Below are 27,429 nucleotides of genomic sequence, written 5' to 3' on the forward strand. Positions count from 1 at the left end.
AGGAAGAAGACTGGGCCAGAGGACAGGTTCTAGCCAAAGTACCAGGACCTTGGTTTGGGAAATAAAGACGTCCTTTTAGAGACAGATGATATTAGAGTTCTCTTAATATGACATCAGGAAACTTAGAAGCTGGCTTGAAACAGAAAACAAAGAAACAGAGTAACAGAATCAAGAAGGAAACAGTGCCCAGGAGTCATTGCTTGCCTTTCAAAGAGTAACACTCCACAGTTAATGTCAGTTTTAAGGTGTGCACTTGTCTTATCCATGCGTTCAGTCAACATTTCGTTACTTTTTACTATGTGTCAATCACTGTGATGGGTGGCTGGTTTAGTAAGAAATTATACAACTTACAGGGACACTAACCAGCTATAAAATGTCATCATCATTTTACCCCTGAATTCTGTGCTTAGCGTTTAGAAAAAATAAAGTATTTAGACTATATTTTATGATTGGTGCTTCCAAAATAATTAAATGCTAAAAAATAATTGATAAAAATTGCTGCTCTTTGCGAGATTACACACATACCTTTTTGCCCACAGTCACCTTCAATGATCTTTGAGGTGTTTTTAAGGATAAGAGCTACTCTCTTAAAGCAAATTATTCTTTTATTTGCTTTGAAGGTGGGGTTGTGGACACAGCCGTGAGTGGCACAGATCCACTGGATTTGGTGACTGTGTTTGAAGAATTCACCTCTTTGAAAAGCCAAACAGCCAGGCAGTGTTCTGGATGCGTTCATGATGTAGCCTGCCCTGCCCCGAGAGGCCTGACAATCAATAGTTGTCTCCGGAAGAGGTGCAGCTATGATTTTTCTTGAACTGACAGAAATGTTTGTCACAGAAGTTGCTAAGTGGCATGACTGAGCCTTAATCCTCTTGCTAGGAAAGGAATGTGTTTGTTACAACCAATTTATGATAATCCTAGCCGATTTGATTTGCGTGGTGCTTACAGAGGCCAGGGACGTTGAAGCGCTTACCGACTGCAGACTCACTTAACCCTCCCTCCAGAAGGGTCAGAGCTGTTTTGTAACTCCCGTTGTCAGCCCCATTCTGAAGATGAAAAGATTGAGTCAGAGAGAGGCTAAGCATTGGCAGAAGGCCACAAAACCAGTGAGTGGCAGGGTGGCAGGGTCAGGCACAAAATACAGCTAACATGGCTCCATTTGTTTGCCTTGTTATTATTAAAACGGAAAACCTTGCAGGTTTGTCCCCGTCCATCCTACCCTTTGCTTGATTTTCTGGCACTTCTGGTTTGGATGATGGCTTTGTAATTGCTTCTCCTAGCGCAAGAGAACTTTTCCGCAGATCTTTGTGGTACTTAATTGCAAAACATTATTCTGAATACTTTCACTTAAAGCGAATACCGACTGTGTTAATCAAGAGAGACTCGGTTCTGGCCTGTAATGACCAGTAGCTCTCTAATGACAGGAATAAAAAGTGCGGCGACTAGGGGGCACCAAGAAAGCTTCCTCATCCAGGACTTCAGGCAGGCACGCTACTCGTTTTCTCTACCGGGAAGTGGTGGAAGCTAGGTGGAAGGGGTGAATGGGGGACTTGAGTCTCTCGGTGCCCGTGAACCTTTCAGTTCCAGGCCGAGCGTCGTCTTCTGTTCAAGGCACGGAAAGGCTCTTCGCAGTCTTGGCCAGTGTGCAGGGCGCTACGGTGCGGAGCTGGTCCCTTGAGACGTAGGAGGAGCTTGGGCACATCCTTGGCCGACCTCTGGGTGTCAGGGACGTCACCCTGGAGTGAGAGGAGGGAAGGGAGGAAGGAGCCTGGAAGTGAGCGCGTTTGAGCTTTTCCCGAGCTCCAGTCACCCCAGCTCTGACCTCCTCCGCCTGGCTCGCACTGTCGCCACCGCCCACCTGGGCGCCTAGGACTGCTGCGGCCGTGGGTGCCAGCTCCCCCGGCCTCACTGGGCGGCTACGAGTAGAGTTCTCTGGGTCCCTATTCTTCCCTTCCCCCGCGCCGCCCTCTGTCCCTTGGTGCCAGACTGGCTGGTTCCCTGCCCTTTGGGTCGGTGCGCGCTGGTGGGTTTGGCCTGCGCGGCGACGGCGGCGGCGGCGGCGGCGGCGGCGGGGGAGCGAGTGAGCGAGCGCAAGGGGCGGGCGCGAGTGCTTGTGAGTCACCGGTACCTGGAGCGCTAGCGACGCAGAGCCAGCGGCGCACAGCCCGAGCAGGAGCCTAGTGCCAGCGTCGCCGAGCGCGGCCTGCCCCAGGCCCCGCCGCGCCCCCTTGCACCTCGCCAGGCCAGTTCGCCAGAGCCTGAAGCCCTTCTGCCAGCCCGGAGGTGGCGCGGGGCTCTCCGGGGGATGTCACAGCGGCTCCTCGGAGCCCCCAGTCACCGCCGCAGCAACAGCCACCGCCCGCGGGAACCGCGACAATGAATCCCCAGTGCGCCCGCTGCGGAAAAGTGGTGTATCCCACGGAGAAAGTCAACTGCCTGGATAAGGTGAGCGAGGGGCGCCTGGCCAGCCGGGACCTGCGGGGCTCCGGGTTGCACCTGTTCCAAGAAGTTTTGGCACCCGGGTTGTAAAGATGAGTGGGCTGGTATGGTTCGTGGGTCTGGTCATAGGGAGAGGATGCTCGAAGGAAGATCCCAGCCGTTGTGTCTGAGATCTCCACGATTGGATGAGGAGGGTGTTGGAACTGGGAAATGCTTTTGTCCTGGGTTTAGGGTGCGCGACATCCACACGGCTTCCTTGAAGGACGGATGGCAGCCCGGGTAGAGAGGAGGCAGGATGGGAACCTAGTAGCTAAGGCTGAGCCACCCAGGGGCCAAGCTGAGAACACAGGAGCTAGGCTGAGCACCCAGCAGCAGCGGGCTGAGTCACCCAGGAGCCAGGCTGGGAACCGGGCGTGGGGGGGGGGTGCAATTTGACAAGCCGCGCCCCCTCCCCCGTCTAAGTCTGTCCCTCCCTCCCCACTGCACGGACCTTGGCACCTTCACCCAGTCCCAGAAGTTCTGGAAACAGACCTTCAGGAAAAAGAAAAACAGCAATTAATATGTTTGTAGGGTGGTTGCTGCCGCAGTGCTAAGAATAAAACCTCTAAGAGAGACCCAGCCCGATGTAGCAAGCTGACCCACCGGCCAGCGCCTGCTCCACCAGGGTAAATTCCAGAGGAAGTGGCTTTAGCTGGGTCGCGGCGGCATTGCCCTTCCTGGGTATAGATAGAGTTGAATAGCCTGGGAGACAGACCCAGTGTGATCCCGGGTGACTGACAATTGAAACCAGTCGTAGGCGGTCTCTGTGAAATTTGCGTTTGGCGTTACAAATGCCACTGTAGAGTAAGCCTTCATCCCAGACAGAGATGATGTTCAGCTATTTGGTGGAAACTGGGTGGGGATGGGGGCAAGGGTACTTGCATAGTTCACCACTGCTACTGTGAGTTTTCTGACTTCCGGTGGACACGTGTGTGGAAATCCTACAAACAACATTTAGAGACGTTTGCAAAGAGAACCCTTTGTATCTTAAAGCCACACTGCCGGCTCCAAGTCTTCCATTCACCGAGCTCGGGGTTCCTTTTTGGCTACGATATACACAGACCCTTGACATTTCTTCCATTGTGAGTCTATAGGGGCGAGATTGGTTTAAAACTCAACTTTAATAGCTGTCTGATCTCTTCACTGAACTGGAAATAGATAAACGCCCGCTGCTACCTACTGCCATTTCCTGGTAGTATTATCAAACAGACTGCATTCCCTGCCCGCTCTGTCCACAGCTGGTATTGCAGTGAAATGTTAAGTATTTGTTTTTCTGTTTTTCTTCCCTTCTCAGTATTGGCATAAAGGATGCTTTCACTGTGAGGTTTGCAAGATGGCTCTCAACATGAACAACTACAAAGGCTATGAGAAGAAGCCCTATTGCAACGCGTAAGTATGGCCAGTGTGCTATGCCAGGTGTGGCCCAGCGTGAGCGCTTAAGTTAGTAGACGTTGCCTCTTGTGAAGAATTGACTCACTCTGCCGTCCAGGTGTGCAGGTGGCCAATTACCTGTTTATGCCACGGACTCCATGGTCACTTACTGCCTTGAAGGTCACTGTATTTCTGTCCCGCTAATGTATAGGGTAATTCGTGTGACTTCTCCGCCGGGTTAGCTTTTGAGGCTCGCAGCGTTGCAGACCCAGGGACAATTATTAGAAGCTGCAGAATTTACCCACTGAGAATGTGTGGGCTCTGACATGCGTGTCAGGTAGATTTCCATTTTAATCACATGCCAATTTCCGGTGAACTCATAGGATGTTGCTACCTTGCCATTTTATATCTGAACCTCGTTGCTAGGGAAAGAAGCCTCATGTGCTTTGGTCTTCACGGAGTCCATCACCCCGGGTGTTCTGGGGTTTAAAAAGGGAATGAAAAGAATTGTGATTTCTACCTGGTTAACGTTGGATCTGTTGTCACAGGTCTTCTGTAGTGGACAGGGTACTCCCGGGAAATAAAGCAGTGGTGCCTCTTTGATCGGCTTCCTGGAGGGCATGTTCTAGGCAATATTAGCTAGCACTGACAGTGTTTACCATGAGTCAGGCCACTCTCAGAGTAGTTTTTGTATACCCAGTTACTTAACTGTTACCAAAATCCTGTAAGTAATGAGGGTCCCTTTTATCACCCCCCTCCATAACAGGCATGAAACCAAAGCCTAGAAGAGCTAGGCTTCAGGATGGGCCTCAGGTCACTTCCAGAGGCTGTGAGTGGCTCCACAGTGGGCAGAACTCCAAGTGCTCTCTTACTGCCTTGGGACCTGTGCCTCTTCACTCCCGGGAGCATCCCTGGGGTCACACAACCGGCATGTAGTCCTGATTGTTGATCTCTCCCCAGTTCTCCTGTGGTCATGACCAGGCCTAGAGGTGACCCAGAGACCTCTAGACAGACATTTAGCTTTTAGCTGGCACATCGGGCAGGACTTCCTCTACCCCAGAGTCTTTGAAGCAGCTCCACAGGCCTCTGGGAGGCCGAGGGCCTGCCTGTGTTCATCCCGTAAAGGGAGTGTATCACAGTCAGCAGATCCCTGATGAACAAACGATGCACTCAGACCTCTGGTGCAGAACGTTAGAGATATGTGGGGGCTGGGGGAGGTGGCTTGGTGGGAGAGAGTGCTGGTGGTATAAGCGTCGGTTCCTGTAGCCTCAGCATTGTGGGGAGTAGAAACTGGGGAATCAGTGGGACTTGCTGGGCATCAATCTAGTCAGGTTCCACGAGAGACTGTGTGGCAAGGGAAGAAGATGGAGCGTGACAAGTTGTACCCTCCTCTAGTCTCCTTGTGTGTGCATGTAAGTTTCACTCACATACCTGCAGACACACCCATACAGTGCGGTAGAGAACGATAGCTTTTTTTTTCCTCTTGAATTTTTTTTTTTTTTTTTTGAGTTTAGATTAGTGTTCGCAGCTATACAGCAGCTTTCCGGGAACTTAGAGTTCTGAGGAGAAGAAAATCCAGACTTCCCAGTGCACAGATATTCGTCAAATCTGCTCTCAACATTCCCAGGCCATATACCTTACTTAAGAAACAAAACAAAACAAAACAAAACAAAACAAAACACACACACACACACACCAAATCTAAAGCAAAAATGAGACTTCAGTTTTGCTTCCTTAAGAATAAATGATTGGTCCTAATCAAAGGCAAGTGCAGCAGGAAGAAGAGAAGGGGCTGACAGCCCTTAAACAAGATAATTATCCTTTAGGTAAAGGGAAATCAACCATCCTTCCTGTACTCGGTTAGCGTGTGGCCATTCAGTATCAGGAAGGATCCTTAAGGGCTCTGGTGCCTGGAGCTTAACTCAATGCCTAACCGTGCCTTTTGGGTTCCCCAGAGGGCCTTAGAGGGAAAGCAAAAGGCAGAAAAAAGGAGCAGAGAAAGACACAATGGGAACAGAGATGCAGGGATTGAGAAATTGAATGAGAAAGCAAAAGAAAAGAAAAAAGGAAAAAAAAAACAAAGAAGAAAGGAAGCTGGGAGGTAGGTGGGAGGTAGGTGGTTTGCATGGTGACAGGCTTGTACACAATCTTGAGGACCTGCGTTCTTTTCCCAGAAACCATGAAATAAAAAGGGCATGGTGGTCTGAACTTGTAACTTCATCTCTGGGGAGGAGGAGTCATGTGGGTCCCCGGGGCTAGCTGGCCAGCCATTCTAGCATACAGGGTGAGCTCCAGGCTAATAAGAGACCTGGTCTCACAGACCAGCCATGTAGACAGCTGTTGAGGAACAGTACCTATGGCACGTGATCTCTCTCTCTCTCTCTCTCTCTCTCTCTCTCTCAGAAGTCATTGGTTGTTCTGAGCCAACTCAAAAGTTCAGCCCTTTCAGCTCAGCTTAGTGAAAGAGTACCAGAGTTGGCTGCAAGATTTGAGCAAGTTGGGAAGGGCTGGTTTGAATTCTGACTTAACAGTGGACTAGTGCCCAGGAACACTGGGATTTGAACCCTCAAACAAAAGAACTCCATCAATAGGAAACACCCTAATTGTGTGGTTTCATAAGCTTGAGTATGAGTTTTTAATCATTTTAGATCTCTCTAGATTAAATAGTTATAGATGTCTGTTACTGATTGTGTTTTGTTAGTAATTTGAACTAGAAGTTTTAGAGGACCACCTTCTTCTTTTGCTTAATATGGAACCTGGCAGTTCATTTTATCCACCAGAGAAAAGGTAGGACTCCTTCTCCTGGGTGAATGAGAAGTGATGTTTTGTGTTTGTCTAATTTAGCTCAAGTACATGTCACATGTTAGCACACTATAGAAAATAAGTCTTCCTGCATGGCATGTTCTGCTCACCATGTCTCCGGGCTCAGAGCTGTCCACTGTTCTCAGCCCCTGTTTTTCTAAGGGCACGTGTTACCATGTGATCTTGTCCATTTGGATTACTCTCTAGGGATCATACACATCTGCTCTAATTCACGTGCTGCTTGTCAATCATCTGCGCCCTGTAGTCTCTGACAGAAGGGCGGACATAATTTCTCTGGGTCAGTGGTGGAAAATGGATTCTCTAATGAATTAAGCTCCAAGAAAATGAAACATGTTCTGTCTTTCCATGGAAAGCAACGTTTTATCTGGACCTAGTTTGGTCCAGTAGTTGACACACGCATATGCTCAAATGTCACTTTTTAATATGAGAATCTTAAAAGAAGAATATAGTTGTTCCTTGGTATCTGAAGCCTACAGGTTCTACCAACCCCTCCCCTGTCACCATAGCAATATTGGTTATGCTCAAGACTCTTAGAGAAAATAATGTAGTGTTTGCATATGACCTGCACCTGTCCTCCTACATACTATGTCACCTCTAGATTCTTACACAAGCACAATGTAAATGCTATGCAAATAGTTCTCAGGATGTGTCGCTTAGGTAACGATGACAGGAGAAAGCCCTGCACATGTTTAGTATAGATAGATATTTTCCAGGAGTTTTCATCTGAAAGTAGGTGGACCTACAGGCATGGCCATCACAGGTAAGAAGGGCAGATTTTTACACTAACTATGTGTGTGCTTCTCACCCGGAGTTAAGTTTTATTAACCTTTTGCCAATTTTACCTCATACTTTTCTCACACATCTAATTCTATACATTGAAAAAAAGCTATTGGACAGTTCATATGTTGTCATATGTCATCCCTAAGCATGATAGTGTGCACTAAGAAGGTATTTTCTTCAAGAATCACACAACCATTTTTATGTGTAAGAAAATCCTAATTTCATAATATTTATATTTGGTCCATGTTTAACCTATGTTTCCTTCATTGTCCCGAGATTGTCTTTTTCAGCTGTTTGTGTGCAGGTGTGCATGCAAATTCATGCATGTTTTATTTTAGGATCCAATCAAGATACATAGTTTATATTTAGTTAGAAAATACCAACTTTTCCTGGTTACTGCAAGTTCAAAATGTTAGGTGTTCAGTTTCTGCTCTCAGTTCTCTTGGCTTAGGTAGCTTCTTAAGAGAGTTTCAGGCAGAGTACTTATGTAGTATTTTCTTTTAGCCAGTATAATGTGTAATTAACTTGAGACCCTTTGAAATAAATATTAACGTTGTGCTTAAAATTTTGAAAGCGTATGCACAGGCATTCTCCTTGTAATTGATACCCGAGGGCATCTTTTTTTAATAGAACAAGGCAGCGAATACTTCTTGGGTTTAGCTGTGTTGCCTGTTTATATTCGCACGTGTTTGGAGAAGATGTAAGTCTTCTGTTTGCCTTCACGCAGAGGAGGGCATGTCTAAAATGTAATTTACATGGTATTTACATTTTGATCTTTTTGATAGGATCATCGAAATAGAGTGTATCCTCGGAATGAGATTGAATACAGTGCACACTTAGTTCCTAACACAGTAGTGAACGCTATTAAAATATTTAAAAACAAACTGGTCTACTTGAGTACGTGCCATGTTTTCCTAAGCCTTTATCCCTCAGAAGCCGGCAGTGGCTTCTTGCTTAGCACATTCAGGATTTTCTGCATCTTAGAAAGTGCAAAGAGGACCGTGCGCCGTTCCTACTGCTTAGAGGTGCTGGGGAAATAACACACACAATGATTAGACAAGAAACGTGACTTTTATGCCAAGCTAAACTACAAACACTCTCATATCCCACACACCACACAAAGAATATAAACCCCAAGGCCATTTGTCAAATTATTTAATTTATTGTGTGTGAAAATCAAATTTGCATTTATTATGCATCTGTAACAAAAACACATTGGTTCTTAGAATTTTCTGAGAAGACCTTGTTTCTTAGAAGTAGCAATATCAATGAGTGGCTCTTAATATTCTGCCACCAAATGTCCCGTTATCTCAGGACTGGGGAGGGACCAGACAATGACGCAATAGTTTACTATGACCTTGACAGTAATTTTCCTAAATCATTCCTTCTGTAGATTTTGGGGGTGGGGTGGGGGGCGGGGCAGAGGCTGAACAAATGTATCTTTAATTATGAAAAAAAAAAAACCCAGCAAAAAATCCCAAACCCACAGATATCTGTCCTAAATATGTTTAGCCACCTTTCTAAAAAACATTCCCTTCTCACCAAAGCGTCTCACTTAACATGATTTTGTTAGACTTTTGAAAATGGAGCAGCAGGAGCTGTGTTGCGTTTGCTTCCTCTCTCCGGCTGCATTAGCAATTCCTGCGGTGAATATTCATTGGCTTTCTCCAGCCTGGAAGATGCTGAGCTGGGCGCTGTTCATTAAGAGCCACCGGGAATGGCCAGCGTGCTTCTGCCAGCCCTTCTTGAGGGTGCTTATCTAGGCCGATGTGCCTCTGGCTTTCTTACCGTTTCTCTGTGGCAACTAACATTCTCTTTCTGAGGTTATCAGAGGACAGGGAAGGGAAAGCCATGAAATGTAGACCTGAACTCCACGCCCACGCCACCTCCTGTTTCTCTTATCTTTGTGTGTGCCTTCCAAATTTGGTCCTATAACACTCCGCGGCCTGCCTCAGATTATTTCATGGGGATTCGTGTTCCCTGCTCTTAAGTGAGCATGAAGGTTTCATGAACTGCAGCCTGTCATTGGCACTTTGGAGCACGACGTAGTTGGCTTTGAATCTTGATACCATTTTGTCCTGTATGGCAGGTTTTTGGATGGTTTCTTCTTCCTCTATAAGATCGGTAATAGCATGTATTGTTTACTTTTGTAACTGTGGGACAAAATGCCCGAAAGCAGCAACCTCAGAGAGGGGAGGTTTATTTTGATTCGAAGTCCCAGAGGGGATCACAGCTCTTCATGGTGGGTTGTCTGTGGATAGTCACACGGTGGTGGCGGACCAGAAGCAGAGCAAGAAAGCAGGTGGGGCTATAGCTGAGTGGACCTTGTCCTGGTATGTGGGTGTGTGTGCGGGTACGTACGTGCGTACGTGCGTACGTGCGTGCGTGGTTGTGTGCGTGTGTGTGTGTGGTGCTGGAGAATCAAACCTGAGGCCTCGCTAGTTTTTTCCGCGCGTTAAGAAGAAAGACAAGAGGTAGCAAACGCAGAGAAACCATGAACATGGACTTGAGCACTAAGAGTTCGAGACGGACTGGTTCATGGTTATGCCCCATACACCAGGGAGCACTGAGAGCTGCGGTGGATCCCGTGACGAATGGTGTGTTAATGGGCCGGAAGTGGTCCCTTAATGGATTTTAGCTGCCGTTGCTTTCTCGCTTTCCTTTCCTGCCAGCCTCGGACTTTCCTTGGGCGCTGACCCAGCACCCTCAGCCCCTAGATCAGCTGTGGCACTGACTACCAAACTGTGTGGGAACCGTCTGTGTGGTTCCCTGACGTGTGTCCACTCGGGGAACAGAGCGATCTCTCTTGCTTACCTGATTGTCCCTTGAGCCTGTCACTTAGATGATGCTGAGTTAAAATTAAGCCTCTCTTTGCGGACTGTGATCACGCTAACCTCTCTGAACGTATACTCTGTATGTAATCCTCATTCAGTACGGCACCCAGCTCAGTTTCTCCTAGGAAGGCAAGCAGAAGTCGGACAATCCAGAAGAAGCTAGATGTTGGCTAGGCTTTGAGGAGCCTAAGAGGTAATTTATCCAAATGTGAGTAGCGAGGGGTGAAATTTTCTTATTGATGGGCTAGGCTTGGGACCCCCAATCTTGAGTGATGGGGTTCAGTGTTGTTGCTGAATGGTCCCGTGTAACCGGGTCACCTTCCTGAAAGCATTCCTTCTCAGTGTTTGCATATTTTCTTCTGAGTTTTACTATGTTTTGTAAAGCGGGAAATGTTTTCTCCTTACCAGGAACCTTATGGAGATTAAGTGGGTAGGGTATATTCATTCATAAGCCTCAATACATCAAATGAAACCTGGTAAGTACCCACGTGCCAGTCCGTTCTGTTATTGATCACAACACGTTGGTGATATAACCTAATATTTCTCAGAGACTGGAGAAGATGTCAGTTTTAGAAGTGACAACTTCAATGGAAAGACCGTACATCATGCTGGAGTTCTGTTGAGCGCCAATCGGAGCATGCCAGCGTGCCTTGATGTTGCACATGTTGGGGAAAGAGTGTCTTCATTCCCTGACATGAGCATTTATATTAAAGGGTGACAGATTTCCCCTCCTCATCCCCCTTTGTGCCCCCTCCTTCCTTCCCTTCCTCTTGGTGATTGAAAGGGGGACACTTTATGTCACCTAAAATGTTCTAGAACATATGTGAAATGTTCTGATTCTCAGGCCTCTATTTAGCCACGGACAAAATTTGACTCCTGGAAGAGGACTGGCTTTACAACCCTGCCCATTTGGAAGTATTTCCAAAAGGTGCCTTTGATGTGCGCCTTCTGTCTCCTTACAGTGATGTGTTTGTTGTGGAATGGTGTGAGATTAGCAAAGATTCCAAGACGAAGCACAGGAAATACCTTCTGAGTCCTGGTGAAATGAAGGTCGACCCAAGATATAGATGTGTGCACTTGGAGGCTTATTGATTAAGTGTCGAGGCTGGCGTAAGGGCGCGTTGTTGTATGTCTTCCGTGAACGTTTTCAGACGAATGTTTTACAAAGTGGCTCCCGGGAAAGCCAGGAAGTAAGAAAGATGCAGACATTGCTGTGCACAGGACCCTGTATTCCAGTGCGCCGAGCCCCTTGCAGTCTCTGAGGGAGAGGTTGAGTCCTATTTCCTTTCTGTTTCTGCTGTAGTGTGACCAGGCTGAGCTGGGCTTTTAGCACTAGAAGTGGGATGGATTTTGAGTAATATTTATGAGCTGAGCATCCAGTACAGTTCAGAGCCTGAGTGAAAAAGGATTGCTATAGATTCTCCTCTGCTCAAATTTGCTGCTAGAACCCACAGAGCTCCCCGCAGAGCTCCTCCTCGAAGGGCCCGGATGGCTCTTCAGCCCTCTGAGTGAGACTGGATAGAGACACTGACACAGCTGTGGAGGTAGGAAATTGTGAAGAGACCAGGCTTAAGTGTCTAGGATTGTTTACTCTGGAGGTGAGGACCCAACGTTAATTTTATTTGTATTTATTTACCTTTGCATGTTCTTAATGGAGCCCCGGAAGGAGCGGCCTTGCGGTGTTTAGATTCTGTTTACCTTGCTCTAATCTCTTGGCTCATTCCCACTGAAATCTAGGAGGGGCCAGAAGGCAACCAGTTCGGTGTATGCATCCTCAGATCTCACGGATTGAGAGCGAGACTGGTGGTCTGTTGCGCTCCTGCTTTTCAGCTCAGTGGTTTACAAAGATCTTACACAAGAATCCTTGATTAGCTCCCTCGATGCCCATTATTCATCAAAGGCGGATGCAAACCAACACAGAGAGCGTGGAGCAGGAGAGCGGTAGTACACAGAGAGCTTGGAGCGGCAGAGCCGTGGTACTCAGCCAGGGCCTTACGGATCTGAACGGCACAGGATGCTAATACTGAATGTGGTCTTTAAATAAGACTTCACCATCCATTAGCTGATCCAGAGAATGACTTCTACCAAATTCCGGCAAGCCACAAGGCCAGTTGCCCCCAGTTGGTGCACACATCAGTAGAGAAGGCCTGCCCCCACTCGTAACCGCCCCCTCAGGAGGGTCCGATGCTCGCTTCTGGACTCCTCACATAATCCTCACCCACAGTAACCATAACTGAAAATAACAAAGATAGATCTTTTTCTAGAAAGAGAAAGTCCGCTCTATTCACAGGTATTTAAGAAGAGGGTAACCTAGTTTTGAATCTCATGTGTATGTCTACGAATAGCTCTGCACAGGGGAGTGCAGTTCCCGGCAGAGGCCAGAAGAGGGAGTTGGATCCCCTGGAGCTGGAGTTGCGCTAGCCACACTGGGCTGCTGGCTCTGAGGCCTTTATTGAGTTTCTTAGCTGAAGTCTCAGTGATTTCACCTGCAGAACGGGTATAATTATAGACTGTCTCATAGGAGTAAGAATTGATTAGCATTATAAATGAGCTTAGCAAAACTTAGGGCCACACAGTAATCAGTAGGGGGACAATAGAGATGCTTATCCTGATTTACCGAAAACCCAGATTTAACCATTTATTCTTGCTCATGTTCTGACTCTGTGTCTGAGTCATTTTATCTTCAAAGCTCTGACTACCTTTGCGAAATGCACTCAGTATTTTAGTCAGCCATTAGACTTCTCCTGCGTGCATTCATTATAGATTCTGCTTTTAGTCTTTGGCTGTGCACGTGCCTCTGCTCACGAGTGTGTCTGTGCGTATATTATGAACGTGGAGGTCGGAGGGCACAGCCTTGTGTGTCTGTCCGTCCTCACTGCCTACCTTGTTTGATGTAGCATCTCTTGTCCACTGTTGATATGTAAGGCTAGCTGGCCCATGAGTCTCTGGGGCTGTTCCCACTTCTGCTTCCCATCTTGCCATTTCTCCAGCCTCATTGTGGGTTTTATACCTCCGTTTACCACATCGTTTGCTTATTTATTCTACTTTTTTTTTTGTTTTGTTTTTCAATCCAGGCTTTCTCTGTGTAGCCCTGGCTGTCCTGGACTCATTTTGTAGACCAGGCAGGCCTTGAACTCACAGAGATTCAATTGCCTCTGCCTCCTAAGCACTGGGCTTAAAGGTGTCTGCCACCACCCCTGGCTTTACCACATATCTTAAGGCTCATCTGGAAGCACAGTAGCTGTGGTTACCCATTTGATTTTTGGTTGAGATTGGAATGTGGAGGTTCTCAGCCTGGGCTTGGAGGTGGGCTTGGGGCCAATGGAAGGCAAGTCTACTGCAAGAGGTTTGCATTTTTAAAGGACAATTGCTGGCAAATATGTTGACAGTGAGTGTTGCAATATTACGAGGGAGTGCTGGGTTGACATCATTCCACAAGGGAGGGCATGGTCCCCAACAAGAAGGGTTGCTACTTGAGATTCCAGCCACAGTTAAGGAGTTCTCTGCTACTTGCATTCCAAACCCACTGGCTGGAAATTTCAGAGTGACATCAACTCTTTCAGATATGATAATTAGTTTGGATGATTCATAGAACTCAGCAAGGAGCTGAGGGAGGTACGGAGAAAAGTACATTGAATGAAGTCCTCAATAAATTAATCAGGAAAAAAAATTTATCATCAAAGACACAAACCAAGGGGCTGGAGGTACGTCTCCATGGGTAAGCGTTCACTTCATAAGCACAAGCATTTGGGTTCAGATCCCAGCACCACGTAAAAGGCACATATATGTCCCTTTTGGGAGTGGAGACCAGGGAGGATTACTAGGGTTTGCTGGCCAGGCAGTCTAGACAAAAAAATGGTGAGATCTGGGTTCAGTGAGAGAGCTCAGTAACGAACGGAGTAACAGGTGAACAACCCAGCATCCTCCTCTGGCTGCTCTACACCTGGGCATGGGTGTATGTACTTGTACACACATGTGCACAAACACACCAAGAGGGGGGAACCCCCCACAACTCAAAATCGCTCAAATACAAAGGCGCATAGGTCAGCATTTGGGAGAATCCTGGACACAGTGGATGCAGCGCTTTCGCTCTGTGGCACTAGACTGTTACTCCCCCCGACACACTAATGCCTCAGCAGTCAGGACTCCCCACCAGGTCCTCATAGCCAGAGAATTTACCGGAGTTTCATTACTTCAGGACAGCTAATGGAGTCATTTGACATGTGATTGCTCAGTCTCTAATCCCCTCCACTCTCTGGAGGAGGTCCGCTGACATAGCTCTGCTTAAAGCCCAAATGAATTACACGGTCTTTGGGAATAGCCAGCCCCACTTTGACCTGTCCTGACAGGAAACAGTTTAGTTTGGTTCATGGGGCTCATGGAGGACAGAGGTACTCCAATTCCTTGGCAAAGTCCAAGTACTGGGAGTATGCCTGTCAGAAACTAGAGACAAAAGCCAGTTAAATTCCTTTCTGTACAATAGCTGTGCTCCACCTGTCTTCATCAATGTGGTCTCTGTCCATACCACAAACCTTCTTATCTCATTATGGCATGAAGATTGCTACCTGTATTCAGTCACTCAACAGAAGTTGGGAAACACACACACACACACACACACACACACACACACACACACACACAGAAAGAGAGAGAGAGACAGCGAGACAGAGACAGAGAGACAGAGACAGAGACAGACAGAGACAGAGACAGAGAGAGACAGAAACAGAAACAGAAAGACAGACTACAGAGACAGAGACAGAGAGACAGACAGAAACAGAGAGACAGAGACAGAGAGAGACAGACAGAAACAGAGAGACAGAGACAGAGACAGACAGAGAGACAGAGACAGAGAGAGACAGAGAAAGAAAGAGACAGACAGGGGTTGGGGATTTAGCTCAGTGGTAGAGCGCTTGCCTAGGGAAGCGCAAGGCCCTGGGTTCGGTCCCCAGCTCGAAAAAAAAGAACCAAAAAAAAAAAAAAAAAAAAAAAAAAAAAGAGAAAAAAAGAGAGAGAGAGAGAGAGAGAGAGAATTTGCTGCCTTTGCCTTTGTAGGAGGACCCAGTCACCCCAGGACCTAGAGACCCCCTCAGGAACTCTGTAGATTTGGCTTTATAAATAAATCTTTTCTATAAGTGTCTTTGAGGGCAGGGATGGTTCTGATCGACTCTGTACGTTCAGACATCTGCTGTGTGTTTACATGACATCTAATAGAGAAGGTCGTCCAGCCAGCTTTGTCAGGGACACAGTGAGCCTTTTGGCTCTCTGAGCAATATAGCTCAGCTCCTTTGCAGGCCCCATCTAACCAACAACTGACTCAGTGAGAATGCAGGTTTGTATCCCTAAGAATCCATGTGGCAGCTCTTGTCAGAACTGGCCCTGCTTGGACCGATAATATCCTTGATCAGTAACGAGCACTTCTGATGAGGTGAAATGCCGACATTTATAACTAAATTGTTCATTGCTGATGTACGTGAACAGTGGCTGACAGAAATAACATTTTAAAAAGTAGCTTGTGAAAATTACTTTTTATATGACTGTTTTCCAGATTCTTAGAAGCGAGTTTTGTGTGTCTCCCCCGCCCCCCGCCCCCCGTCCCCCGTTGCAGTGATAAAGTACTCTGTCAAACTGAACTTTATGAAGAAAGTGTTTATTTTGGGTCACAGCTCAAGGGAACAGTCCATACCAAGGAAGAAATTAAGATGGCAGGAGCTTGAAATAGCTGGTCACATCACATCCACAGTCAGCAAACAGAGAACAATGGATACTGCCTGTTGCTCAGTCCTTTCTCTGATTATACACTCCAGGGTGCCAGCTAGGGAATGATGCCACCCACAGTGGGCAGGTCTTCCTACCTCAGTTAATGTAATCAAAATACCCCTCTGTCCCACTGGCATATCCAGAGGCCTGTCTGTGGTAAGATTCTAGATTCTGTCACAATGAATTTTAGGGAGAAGGCTGTGTACACATTCATTTGCATATCACCCATATGTTCTTGGAGATATATTTCCCCCCAAGCTTAACATATTTAAGGATTAATGAATTCATTCGCTCATGAGTGAAGGATCTATGTGTTTGCATGTGCACAGTCACATGTGCTATTTTGTTCCCCAGGTGTGTCCCACCATATTTGGAGGTAAGGTCTCTCACCAGCCACCTAGGTTAGGCTACTGAACTAGTATGTCCCAGAGACTTCCCTGTCTCCACCTTCTTGGTCAGATTACAAGGATGCTCACTTCTTGTGCATTAATGTGAGTTCTGGGATCACTAATGTACCCATCTCCATTCTCCTTCCTCTATTCTTTCAGGGAGCAACTTTATTTTCCTGTGTAATTTTCTGTCTTTTCCAGTTTCCAGAACCTTATAGGCAACTTAGTGGGATTTGCGCTCCCCACCCCCATCTCTCTGATTCTCTCTCTTTGACTCTGTTTAAGGTCTTTCCTGTTGCCAGTGACGCAGTTCCCCGATTTTCTTAACATTACATGAAATTCTATTTAAAATTTGTAGATGCTTTAGGCACATAATAATTAAGGGTTATTCCTGCCGGGAATAGAAACACCGTATTAGCACAGTTCTTCCTCCAAGGCTGCTAAAGAAGGATTCTTGTTTAGAGGGTTTGCCTCTGTGTCTCTCTCTCTCCCTCCCTCTCTCTCTCTCTCTCTCTCTCTCTCTCTCTCTCTCTCTCTCTCTCTCTCTCTCTCTCTCTCTCTCCTCTTTTTAAATGGTTCTTATGTAACACTGGGTTTAATTGCCTGGGAGTGTGGAGGTGGTTTATTTGTGCGTCTCTTATGTTCTGAGCACCTGGAGGTTGAGTGGTCTGTGCCCTGGAAGTGTTCTACTAAATGGCTGCCTGGCAGATGCTGTTTCTTTCTCCAAACAGCGATGACACAGCAGAGGAGGAGTAAACACATTTGGGGATGTTAGAAGTGTACTGATTCCAGCCGACTATGGTGGTGCATGCCTGTAATCCAAAAAAGGGAGAAGGCAGGCCGGGGATGAAGCTGTGCTGGTGAAGGGTTTGCCTAGCATTTGTGGGAGTCTAGGCTCTGTCCTTAGCACTACATAATCTGAGCACAGTGGCCCATGCCTCTCACCCCATCATTAGAGAGGTCGGGGCAGAAGGAGTTTGAGGCCAGCTTGGGTGACATGAAACCCAAAACTGTCTCAAACAAACCAAACCAAACAACCCAACCAAAACCCCAAACCACATTTATTCTGGGTGGGATCCAATAGTCCTGTATTTGACAACAGACTTTGTAAACTCGGTCTCTGTCTCTCTGTCTCTCTCTGTCTCTCTCTGTGTCTCTCTCTCTGTCTCTGTCTCTGTCTCTCTCTCATATCTCGGTCGGTTGGGAGACATTGTCACAGAGGATTTAAAAATTAATTCCGCAGTGGGAGAAGACAGGTGGTCACATAAAGGGGCCACGTAAACGGAGGAGGGATCAAGTGATGCTCAGAGGAGATCAAGTGGGGAATATTCATGCCTTCCCATCTGCACCGACACAGACACCAAAGAAAGTACACAAGTTCCGCAGCTCCAGCAGGCGTGGGCTGGGACCGGCTAACGAAATTCTGACAGAAGCGCTGCCTTGCTAAAACAAAACACGTCTAGCAGGTGAATCCATGGGCAGGACAAACCTGAAGGCAAAACAGTGCTACGGAGTGGGAGGAGGATAAGGGGAACGGAACACAGGCGGCTCTGCCACAGGCCTGTGATGCGCCACATCGCCACATGCTGGACATGGAACCCTGCTTTTTTTTTTTTTTAAACCTTTAATATTTCTCCATGACAAGTTGTCATCCACAAGGAAAACGGAATGCCAGTTGGTTCCTTGCTTTGTTTTGGTTTATAATTTCATTGCTCTCAAGTTGCTGTCGAGTTAACTTGGAAAAAAAAAAAACCTAACTAGGTGGCAGAGTAGTGGTAGTAATGACTTTGAAATAAATGATCTCAATTCTGCTGAAGTAAGAGTGAATGGGAAAATGTGGTCACAGCACACTCAGCCTTCAGGAAGAATTTACAGTAGTGTGCAGGGGGAAAGGGAAAGGTTCTGCCGCTCCAGCCCGGACTTGAGAATTCTGTGGACATCAGCCAGGAGACAGGCAAACTCTCCCTACTCTATCTGTTGGCACACAGTTGACCTTTTATAAAGATTCCAGGCTTCCAAAAGAAGGTATGTTCGTCAGTTTCCCAGTACTGTAACGAAATACCTGTGATAAGTCATCTTACTTAGATAAAAGGTTTATTTTGACTTAATATTGGACAGGTCAGCTCATGTTTGGACAGACCCCCCTGCCTTTGAGACAATGACAAGGCAGTCCAGCACAGAAGAGGGTGTTTAGCAGAACAGAGCTCTTTATTTAGCCCACAGCCGGGATAAGACAAAAAGGAGGCTTGTCCCTAGTGATCCAAGAGGCTCACAGGGCCCCACCTTTTTAAAGATTCTGCACCAAACCAGGAGACCAAGCCTTTAACCCTTTGGGGACAGGTAGGATCCATGCTATAACTGCAGGAATGGAAATGGAGACAGAGGTAGGGCAGACTTTAGAAAATAACATTTAAATTAAAAAGTGTCCATTGTTTCAGAGGGAGAAACAGGAGGCTGAACTGTTAAAGCAAAAAGCAACATTGGACTGAGCTCCTCTTAGCTCTCTTCCGTCAGATTAGTCTGACAACGTAGTATAGAGACGGATGGTTGCTAACATTAGGGTTACACCAGGGAAACGATCAGCTTAAGGTGAAGGAATTCTCGAAGCACTTATGTGCTGAGGGAAGATTTTTCTTTTTCAGTGCTGGGGTTGAAACGTAGGGCCATGTGCATCAGGAATACTTTTTACTTCATGGTCAAGATGGAAAAGGAAAGACATGAGCTCAGCTCCCAGCCCCTGAAGAAACACACGAACCACACTTGATCTTATTATAAATGTGATGATGATGAGAGTCAAAAGGGAGAGTTTTTGGGTTCCCATTTATTCTTTAGTCTTTTTTTTTTTCCCTTTTCTTTTTTTTCGGAGCTGGGGACCGAACCCAGGGCCTTGTGCTTGCTAGGCAAGCGCTCTACCACTGAGCTAAATACCCAACCCCCTATTCTTTAGTCTTTAACTAAGAAGCACATAACTACATCTGAAGTGCGTTAATGTCATTAAGGAATGTAGGCAGGGCTGAAGGGATAGCCCAGTGACAGAGCACTTGCTCGACTTGTGTGAAGCCCTAGTCCTAATGTAGACCCTAGCGTTGGAAAGGGGCAAGGAAAAGAAGAAACTGTGAAGCCATTCTTCATATGGTAAAACGTCTAACTCTCTAGGTCTGGATGCACCTGGGAACATTCTTGAGATTTTAGTTCTGGGACCAAAAGTGTGGCACTGTGAATCTTGGGACACGTTGACGTTGGGCTCCTTCCCTCTCCATCCCTCTGTTCCCCTACCTGTAAGATGGTAATAAGAATACTTCCTCCCTCTTCTGGTCTCTCGAAGAAATCCTGCCTAGAGTCTGTGCCTGAATGGCTGACAGAGAGAGATACCTAGGAAGTGTTAGCTATAATTATTATTATTACCTATTCATTTTGAGAAGAGAGAGCTTTGGGGATGGGGAAATTTTCCATTTAACTTTTAGAAAGGGGAAGAGACAGATTGTAGAACTCATTGCCTAATAAGTGTGACATTAATTCCTGGCAAAATTCTCACATGGCTAAGTGCATGGGTGGTTTGGGAAGGCTTCAGAAGTCCTCACATGTCTGTGCTGCTTTGTTAGGCTTACTGTGGCGGAAAACCACAGACCGATGCTTCTACTGTAGAAATAGTAGCTCACCATTTTAGACATTACAAGTATAGGATGGGCGAGTTTAAAGAATGGATACCTCTCAGGGCTGGGTGGGAAGTCCTCCCCCACCTCTTTCCATGCCTTGCAGGTGGCCAGGTTCTCCTGTATCTGCATATTGTCTCTTTGTGTGGGTCTGGGCGCTAATTACTGCCCTTTAGACAGACGCAACTTTGTTGCAGTGGGGTCTACCCTGATGGCCTCGTTTTTCACTTCTTGTCTTTTTGTCTTTTTCTTCTTCCCATCTCCTACTTTGTTGCTAGGGTATCACATAGCCCAGACAGGCTTAGAACTTGGTATAACCAAGAATGACCTCTAACACCGGATCCTGCTGCTTTTTTTCCCCTAAGTGCTACGTTTCCAGGCACCTGCCTTCCTGCTTGGGTACTTGGTTGTTTCTGAAAGGACTTAACTTCTAAGTAAAGTCACATTCTGAGATATTATGCTTAAGAATTCAGCACACTTTTCGGGGAATGGAAGGGTTGGGGATGGGGAGATAAACACAGTTGAATCCATGACAGGAACATTCAAGAAAAAGTCAAGCAAAGCAAAACTAGCTTCATGTTTTATGGTTTGAAAAATAGGTACATGTCGAACTTCAAAGTTTACAGAAAACATTTAATACTGTTTTTTTTTAATTATCAACTATGCTTGTATAAAGCTTAAAAACTGAAGAAGTGCAAGCTTTTTCTGAACTATAAACTGGCCACTCTGACGGTTAACGTCAGTAGTCAACTTGGCAGGATATAGAGTTACTTGGAAAGGGGGTCAGCGAGGAGTTGTCTAGATTAGACTGGCTGGAGAGGGATTTTCTTGATTCTACTAACTGATGAGGGAAACCCCGTGCCTGGGTAGCGGGGTATGGGAGCTGAAATGCCTGCGGATAGTCTTCTTCGCTTTCGGTTTCGAATTGTGGATTAAGGGTGACAACAGCTTTAAGCCTCTGCCGCCATGACCTTTAGCTGTGATGGAGAGTGCCTTGAACTGGGACTAGAACAAATCCTTTCTCCCTCAAGTTGCCTTTGTCAGCATATTTTGTCACAGCAACAGGGAAAGAAACTAAGGCAGGCTCAGTACCCACTTCTTCAACGGATACACGACGTTCTTCTGAGTCATTCATTTTCATTTCATTCTCTTCTGCCCAGGACCTTGCCTTGGTGCATAAGCTTGAGGAGCAATTAGGAAACTGTTTTCTGATGGATCGTTCCTGCTCATGGGAGAATGATATTAAAATATTTATAAGGAAGTGAATCTCAGTTTCAAATGAAAAAGGCAAGAAGAAATATGGCGCGGGATTTTTATAAAAAAAAAAAAAAGCACAGCTCTTATTTCTTGAGTTTTAAAAGGGAGAAAGGAAATCCGATGGTGACCTTGGCTGTAGTTCAGTGGAAAGATTCTGTTGGGGAGATTTATAATCGTAATAGTCCATAATTTGCAATTTATATTTCAATTTCAAAGTTCAATTATTAATTTTACTTTGACACTTCCTCGGCTCACATCTCTGCCTTAAAACTTATTGTTTTATTAAGTCATGATGTATTTCATCTGCCTTTCAATAGTCGGTGAAGCAGACTTGGTTGTGTAATGTCAGTGGCCTGGGTTCCAGCGAGGGAAGGAATGCCCAGCTCTGGGTGGATCTTGTGATACGAAGTGGCCTGCCCCGGTTTGTTTTCAGTGGACTGGTTCTGTCAGCCAGCTCTCCCAGGTGAACTCCGTGAGATAGAAATCTTATCCGCCAGCTGAGTTAATGTGTGTTTTGAAAAACACTGTGTTCTGTTTTTTTTCCCCTCTCTCAAGCTTGCCCCACCCCTCACTTTGAAAACAAATCCCTTACACACATCCCTTTCTTCCTCCTCATCAGATCCTAGCCTTTCAAAGCGCTAGTGTTTCTATCTTGGATTAGTTATGGTGGGTTACTCTTTGTAGGTTTGTACAAAAGCACACTTGTACCCGTTTTTTGGTTACACTTGCAACCACACTGGAAAGATGCCAAGTCGAAGCCATCCCTGCCAGGGAAGAACAGGGCGCAGCTGGCTACTCTGCCAAATTCTCCAGGGAGTTTTATCTCGCCTTTCCTCAAATGAAGGTCTCCGGGCTCATCCTTCCTTATACTTTCTGTAGAGAGTTTTCTACTTTTTCCTCGCCAATAGCCAGAATTTGTGGCATGGTGAATATTTTTAACTTTTTTAGAAGTCTCAGTTCTAAAATATGGGGTCTGAGTTTAGCCTGAGGTTGTTAGGGAGTTACCCGTTCAGCCTCTAGAGGTGGCAGAGGCGGGAGGCTGGGGCCAGCTCCACACCCCCGGGCCTCCGTTTAATCACAAGGTAGGTTTAGCTTCTGTGGAGGGACTAATGTAAGGAAGAAGAAAAGGAAAATGAACTGTGGTGAACTGAATAAAAATGGCTGCCATAGGGTTGGTCATAGGAAGTGGCACTGTTAGGAGGTGTGGCCCTGTCAGAAGAAGGGTATTTCAGTCTTCTCTCCTGCTGTTTGTGGATCCAGATGTGGAACTCTCAGGTTTCCTCCCGGACCATGTTTGTCTGTACACCGCCATGCTCTCTGCCATGACGATAATAGACTGACCCTCTGAGACTATAAGCCAGCCCCCTTTAAATGTTTTCTTTTATAAGAGGTTGTGGCCACAGTGTCTCCTCACAGCATTGAAACAGTAACTAAGACATGAATGTTTCTAAAGTTCTGGCCAAGTCAGGAATGGTGGCACGTACCTGCAATCCCAGCACCTGGGAGGCGGAGACAGGATTGGGGGTGGGGTGGGGGAGAGGACAGTGTGAGTTAGTTGGTGAGACCCTGCCGCAAAACAAAACGGAACACAAAATACAAAGTACAAAACAAAACAAAAATCCCAAGCCAAAACAACAAAACAAAACAAACAAAACAAAAACTCAGATCTCTCCCAAACTCTAAAACAACAATAATCCAAAACCTTGAACCCAAAACCAACCAACAAAACCCCAGAAAGCTAGCCAGCCGCATCCTCACTGTGCGAGAGTGCTGGTGACCGTCTTACCTGCTTTCCGAAGTTGTCCAGTTGGCTTCCTTTCTAAAATTGGACGCGGTGTCACCTCTTTTCCTGTTGTAATTTGTTTAAGTGTTGCAGTTGGCACAGTGATCTGAGTTGTAGCTGTGTAGTGATTATCTGAGATCTGAGTGTGAATTTTAAAGTTGAAGTGTTAAATTTTTATAGGCACGCACAGTACTCATGATTTCAAAAGCTCTCATGTATATTTTCCAAATTGGAACGGGATTTCAAAGTATTTAAGTTTCCTATAAGATTTAGATTTTTGAATAAGAGTTTGAGGAAAAAAATTTCTTTTTTTTTGTCTGTTAGGTTTAAACTTTTTTTTTTTTTTTGAAATAAGATTGGCTGTGAAGATTCATCTTATGATGTTGAGATGTTGATACTCAGGGAAATGCGTCTATGTCGTCTCTAACATTTACGCTTAGAAGTTGTGCTGCTATTTTAAATTTCAAGGAATTTATTTTCCGTTGCACTTTCTTCCAATGTTGCACATCGTGGCTTTCTAGACATATGGATGTTGCTGGAATTTGTAAATGTGGAAGACAGGACTAATGCATCTTATTTAATTTTAAAATTATTTTTAAAATTAGTTAATTTACGACGGGGCAAGTGCATGTGTCGCTTACCTGGTTTATGTGTTGTTGAGATTGTTGCTCACTTTCTAAATTTGACTTTAGTGTTTGCTACAAAGTAGCTGAATATGCTTTCATTTTAAGAGGCTAACCTGTAATATATTACAGCTTACAACCTTAGCATATAATTTAATAGCGAGCTAGCTGCTATGGAGGTAGGGAGAGGAGACAGTGATTTGTGAGAGAAGCCAGCTGATCCAGGGGCACGAGGTATGGAGCAAGAGCACCCGAGAGGCCTGCGAACCCAGCTTCTTCAGTGTTTCTCACCCATGACCCCCACTTTTTTGCTAGAGAAATTTTTGTGACCCTAGGAATATAGGTGGATAAGTTAGGTTTATAAAACCAAATGCTGACTGCTAATATATCACAGATTTATCACGAATCAGAAAGATGGCTTAGAAGGCAAAAGAACCAACACCAAGCTGGATGATCCTGAGTTTGGTTTTTGGAATTCACATAGGGGAAGGACTCCTGAAAGTTGTGTGTCTCTACACACACACACACACACACACACACACACACCCCACACGCATACATAGACACACAGATGCATGCATACTCATGTACATGCATGCTCTTGCACACACATTCTTGCACACACAAAATAAATAAATGTGTGAAATAGTTTTATTTTAAGATAGCTATTTGATACATATAATTTTTCCATTTCTTAAAGAGGAAGACTAGTTTAAATACTAATGAGATAAAGATCCTTATTTTTTTTTTATAAAGAATTAAGTATTTGCTGACTATTTGATAAGGTAGGACCTAGACCATCTTCAAGTTTTTCAAAATTTATTACTGCTGTGTGTATGAAGCAGTGATGTGTTTTGAGTATTTGCAGTGTGTGTCAGTGCAGGTGACTAGTCTTAGAGGACAGCTTTTAGAAGTCAGTTCTCTCTTTCAACTACGGGTTCTGGAGACTGAACTTAAGTTGTCAGGCTTGCATGGCAAGTCTATGTCTGTGAGAACCAGGATCTGGGAAGGGGGTGAGGAAGGTGGAGTCACCAACCTGGGATAGACTCTGCAGATCTACTGTATTGCGAAGCAGTGTTTTTTAATACAGCCTTTGGACCAATGGGGAATCGACAGGAGCTCTGGAGTATTCAACTATCCCACTGTCAGTATGGGGTGGCCAGGTGGTGGCCAGCACCTGAAGGGACTTCCCTAAAGACAGTGGAAGTAGTCACCCCCCTGTTCCGGGCCCATTCTGAGGTTCTGCTAGTTTGCTAGAATCCTCTATTTCCTGTCACATGGTAAGCCAGCGGAAACCGGCACTCGTACTATTGGGATTGTGTGGAAGTCTCCCCCACCATCCTCCAGGCCCCACCTAGGGGCCACATCTCTCACACATGTACCCACTGACCCATCTCACTGGCCCATCTGAAGTGTTTTTCAGAATGATGGATATTTTGATTTTATAGTTGAGAACAGCACTTTTCTTTAAAAGGAATGCACACAGGAGGTTTCCATCCTTATCAGCAGTAGAGTCACGACAGTTTGTGTTTGCGCAGAAATGTATCTTTTATCTTCTCAATGTTGCCTTAGTGGTGGTTCTCAACCCTTGAATACAGTTTCCATGTGGTGGTGACCTCCAACCATAAAATTACTTTTGTTGCTACTTCATAATTGTAGTTTTGCTACTGTTAGAATCGTAATATAAATGCCCATGTTTTCTGATGGTCTTAGCTAAGCTCTGTGAAAAGGTTGTTTGATTTCCAAAGACATCATGACCCACAGGTTGAGAACCACTGGCTTAGCTAATTTCCAGAGGGAACCCGTGAAAATCCTGTGGAGTGGTAGACTTTGTTTATTTTACTTTCTCAGTATATCCTCTTCTGTGCCCTTCAGGGATGGTCAGGAGTCGGGAGACCCCGTAGCACATCACGTGTTTCTGAGTTGTCATTAGTTTTCATTGGTTTGGCTGAAGTGTCCCTGTCACTTCAAGGTGAAGGCAGCGTCTCTCCTGGGTGGGAATGAATTTTGACGAGGAAACACTGTTCTGCAGTCAGAACAAGGCAAAGAGGTTGACACGGTTCCTCTTCTACTAATTTTCTTGTACAATTAGAGAACCCGTGAAAACCTTTGAATACAGTTTTTATTTTGGGGAGCCAATAAAAAGTGCCGTAAGCTAGTTTGCCAATCTGTTGGCACTGGATATGACTTTTGGATTGGAGGCCCTACGAAAGTCAATTAGGAACTCTCAACGATTTTGTCTTTTGAATGTTGAAACACGGAAATTTATTTGCACAGCTCATTGTTTGGAAGGTTTCACCGTTCGACTCCGTATGTGCCAACTTTCCCCACCAGTTTTTTTTTTTTTCTTTTTTTTTGCCTGGCAGTACGAATGTTTGGGGAGCTGTATGGTATGTTCTCTAGCATGTATGACCTCACATTCCCCTGCTTCCAAGCCCACTGGTACTGCTCAGGTTGGTGGATGAAGCCTCAGTGGGGAGCCTGTCTCTTCAGTTTTGACTGGTGGTAACGTATTAGCAGCAAAGCGAAGTTATTTCACATCAGAGTGACTTTTGTGGGGGGAAGTGGCAAATCCAGTCTTATAGGAGCAGCTGCCGTGTGCGGAATTTGTCGGGAAGTTGCTGAGAAGTGAAAGCGTGCGATACTTGGGTCTAAATTCCTAGTTTATAGAAGAGGCAGGCTGCGAATAAGCTGGGGTATTGAAATATGGAAAAAATATTTTCGTAAATACGTGTTTGAAAAAATCTAGGCTCCCTCACTTTACATTTGAGCCGAGATCTTTCCCAAACTGCTACGGTTGGGCACAGGCGGGCTTCCTTTAATTTAGGAGTCAACGACAACATGCTATAAACAAGATCTAACTGAGGAGAGAAGCTCCCCAAGGGGGAGGAGCCGGGGCTTTGCACCTGGTCCAGTTTCCCGGGCTCCGCCCACGAGGTGAGGGCGTGGCAGGAGCAGCTCCCTCCCTGTACTTTGTGACTTGGCTTTCTCTGCACTTCTGTATCATCGCTGTTGTTCTTATTGCCAGTGCTGGAGATGAACCCTGGGTACACGCTAGACACACGCTCTTAACTATACCCACAGTACCCCTCCACTTTAAATAGTTGGGGCCTCCTACGGTGCTTTTCCTTAGCACTTGTATTTCTTTAGCTCTATCTTATCAACTCAATGAACTGAGGGGGAACTGTGCTTTTTTTTTTTTTTTCCCTAGTGATATCATCATGACCTGGAAAAAATACCTGACAGGTGGATTAATTTTTATTCTTTTAAATGTTGGTTTATTTTAATAGTCAGTCTTATTCTAGGTATGTATGCCAAATGTGTATGTGTGCGTATGTCTGTGCAAGCATGTTTTCCCCATGTTCCCATATGGAGACGTGTCTTTTTCCTATTGCTCTCTGCCTTCTTTCTTTTTTTTTCTAAAAAAAATTATTTATTTATATATGTAAGATCCCATTTCAGATGGTTGTGAGCCACCATGTGGTTGCTGGGAATTGAACTCAGGACCTCTGGAAGAGCAGGCAGTGCTCTTAACCGCTGAGCCATGTCTCCAGCCCTCTCTACCTTCTTTCTTGAGACAGGGTTTTGTTAAACTGGAGCTCACCATTTTGTTTAGGCTGCTGTCCCGTAGCCCCTGGGATCCTCTTGTCTCTGCTTCTCCAGCACGGGGGACACACACGT

General features: G+C 45.7%; 1 protein-coding gene across 2 annotated transcripts in view; it reads left to right on the forward strand.

Moving 5' to 3' along the window:
* Positions 1-1,691: 1,691 nt before the first annotated feature.
* The window catches only part of LOC116883460 (LIM zinc-binding domain-containing Nebulette), a 188,929-nt gene continuing 163,191 nt past the window's right edge, over positions 1,692-27,429 (forward strand). For both annotated transcript variants that reach the window (XR_004385762.1, XM_032884609.1), the window contains exons 1-2: positions 1,692-2,445; positions 3,773-3,867. Coding sequence is in view for 1 of the 2 variants with exons in the window: in XM_032884609.1 (XP_032740500.1) it covers positions 2,377-2,445; positions 3,773-3,867 (164 nt within the window). In the remaining variant the exon portion in view is untranslated. The remainder of the gene's footprint in view (positions 2,446-3,772; positions 3,868-27,429) is intronic.

The sequence above is a fragment of the Rattus rattus genome, chromosome 14 (genome assembly GCF_011064425.1).
Source record: "Rattus rattus isolate New Zealand chromosome 14, Rrattus_CSIRO_v1, whole genome shotgun sequence".
Lineage (NCBI taxonomy): Eukaryota > Metazoa > Chordata > Mammalia > Rodentia > Muridae > Rattus > Rattus rattus.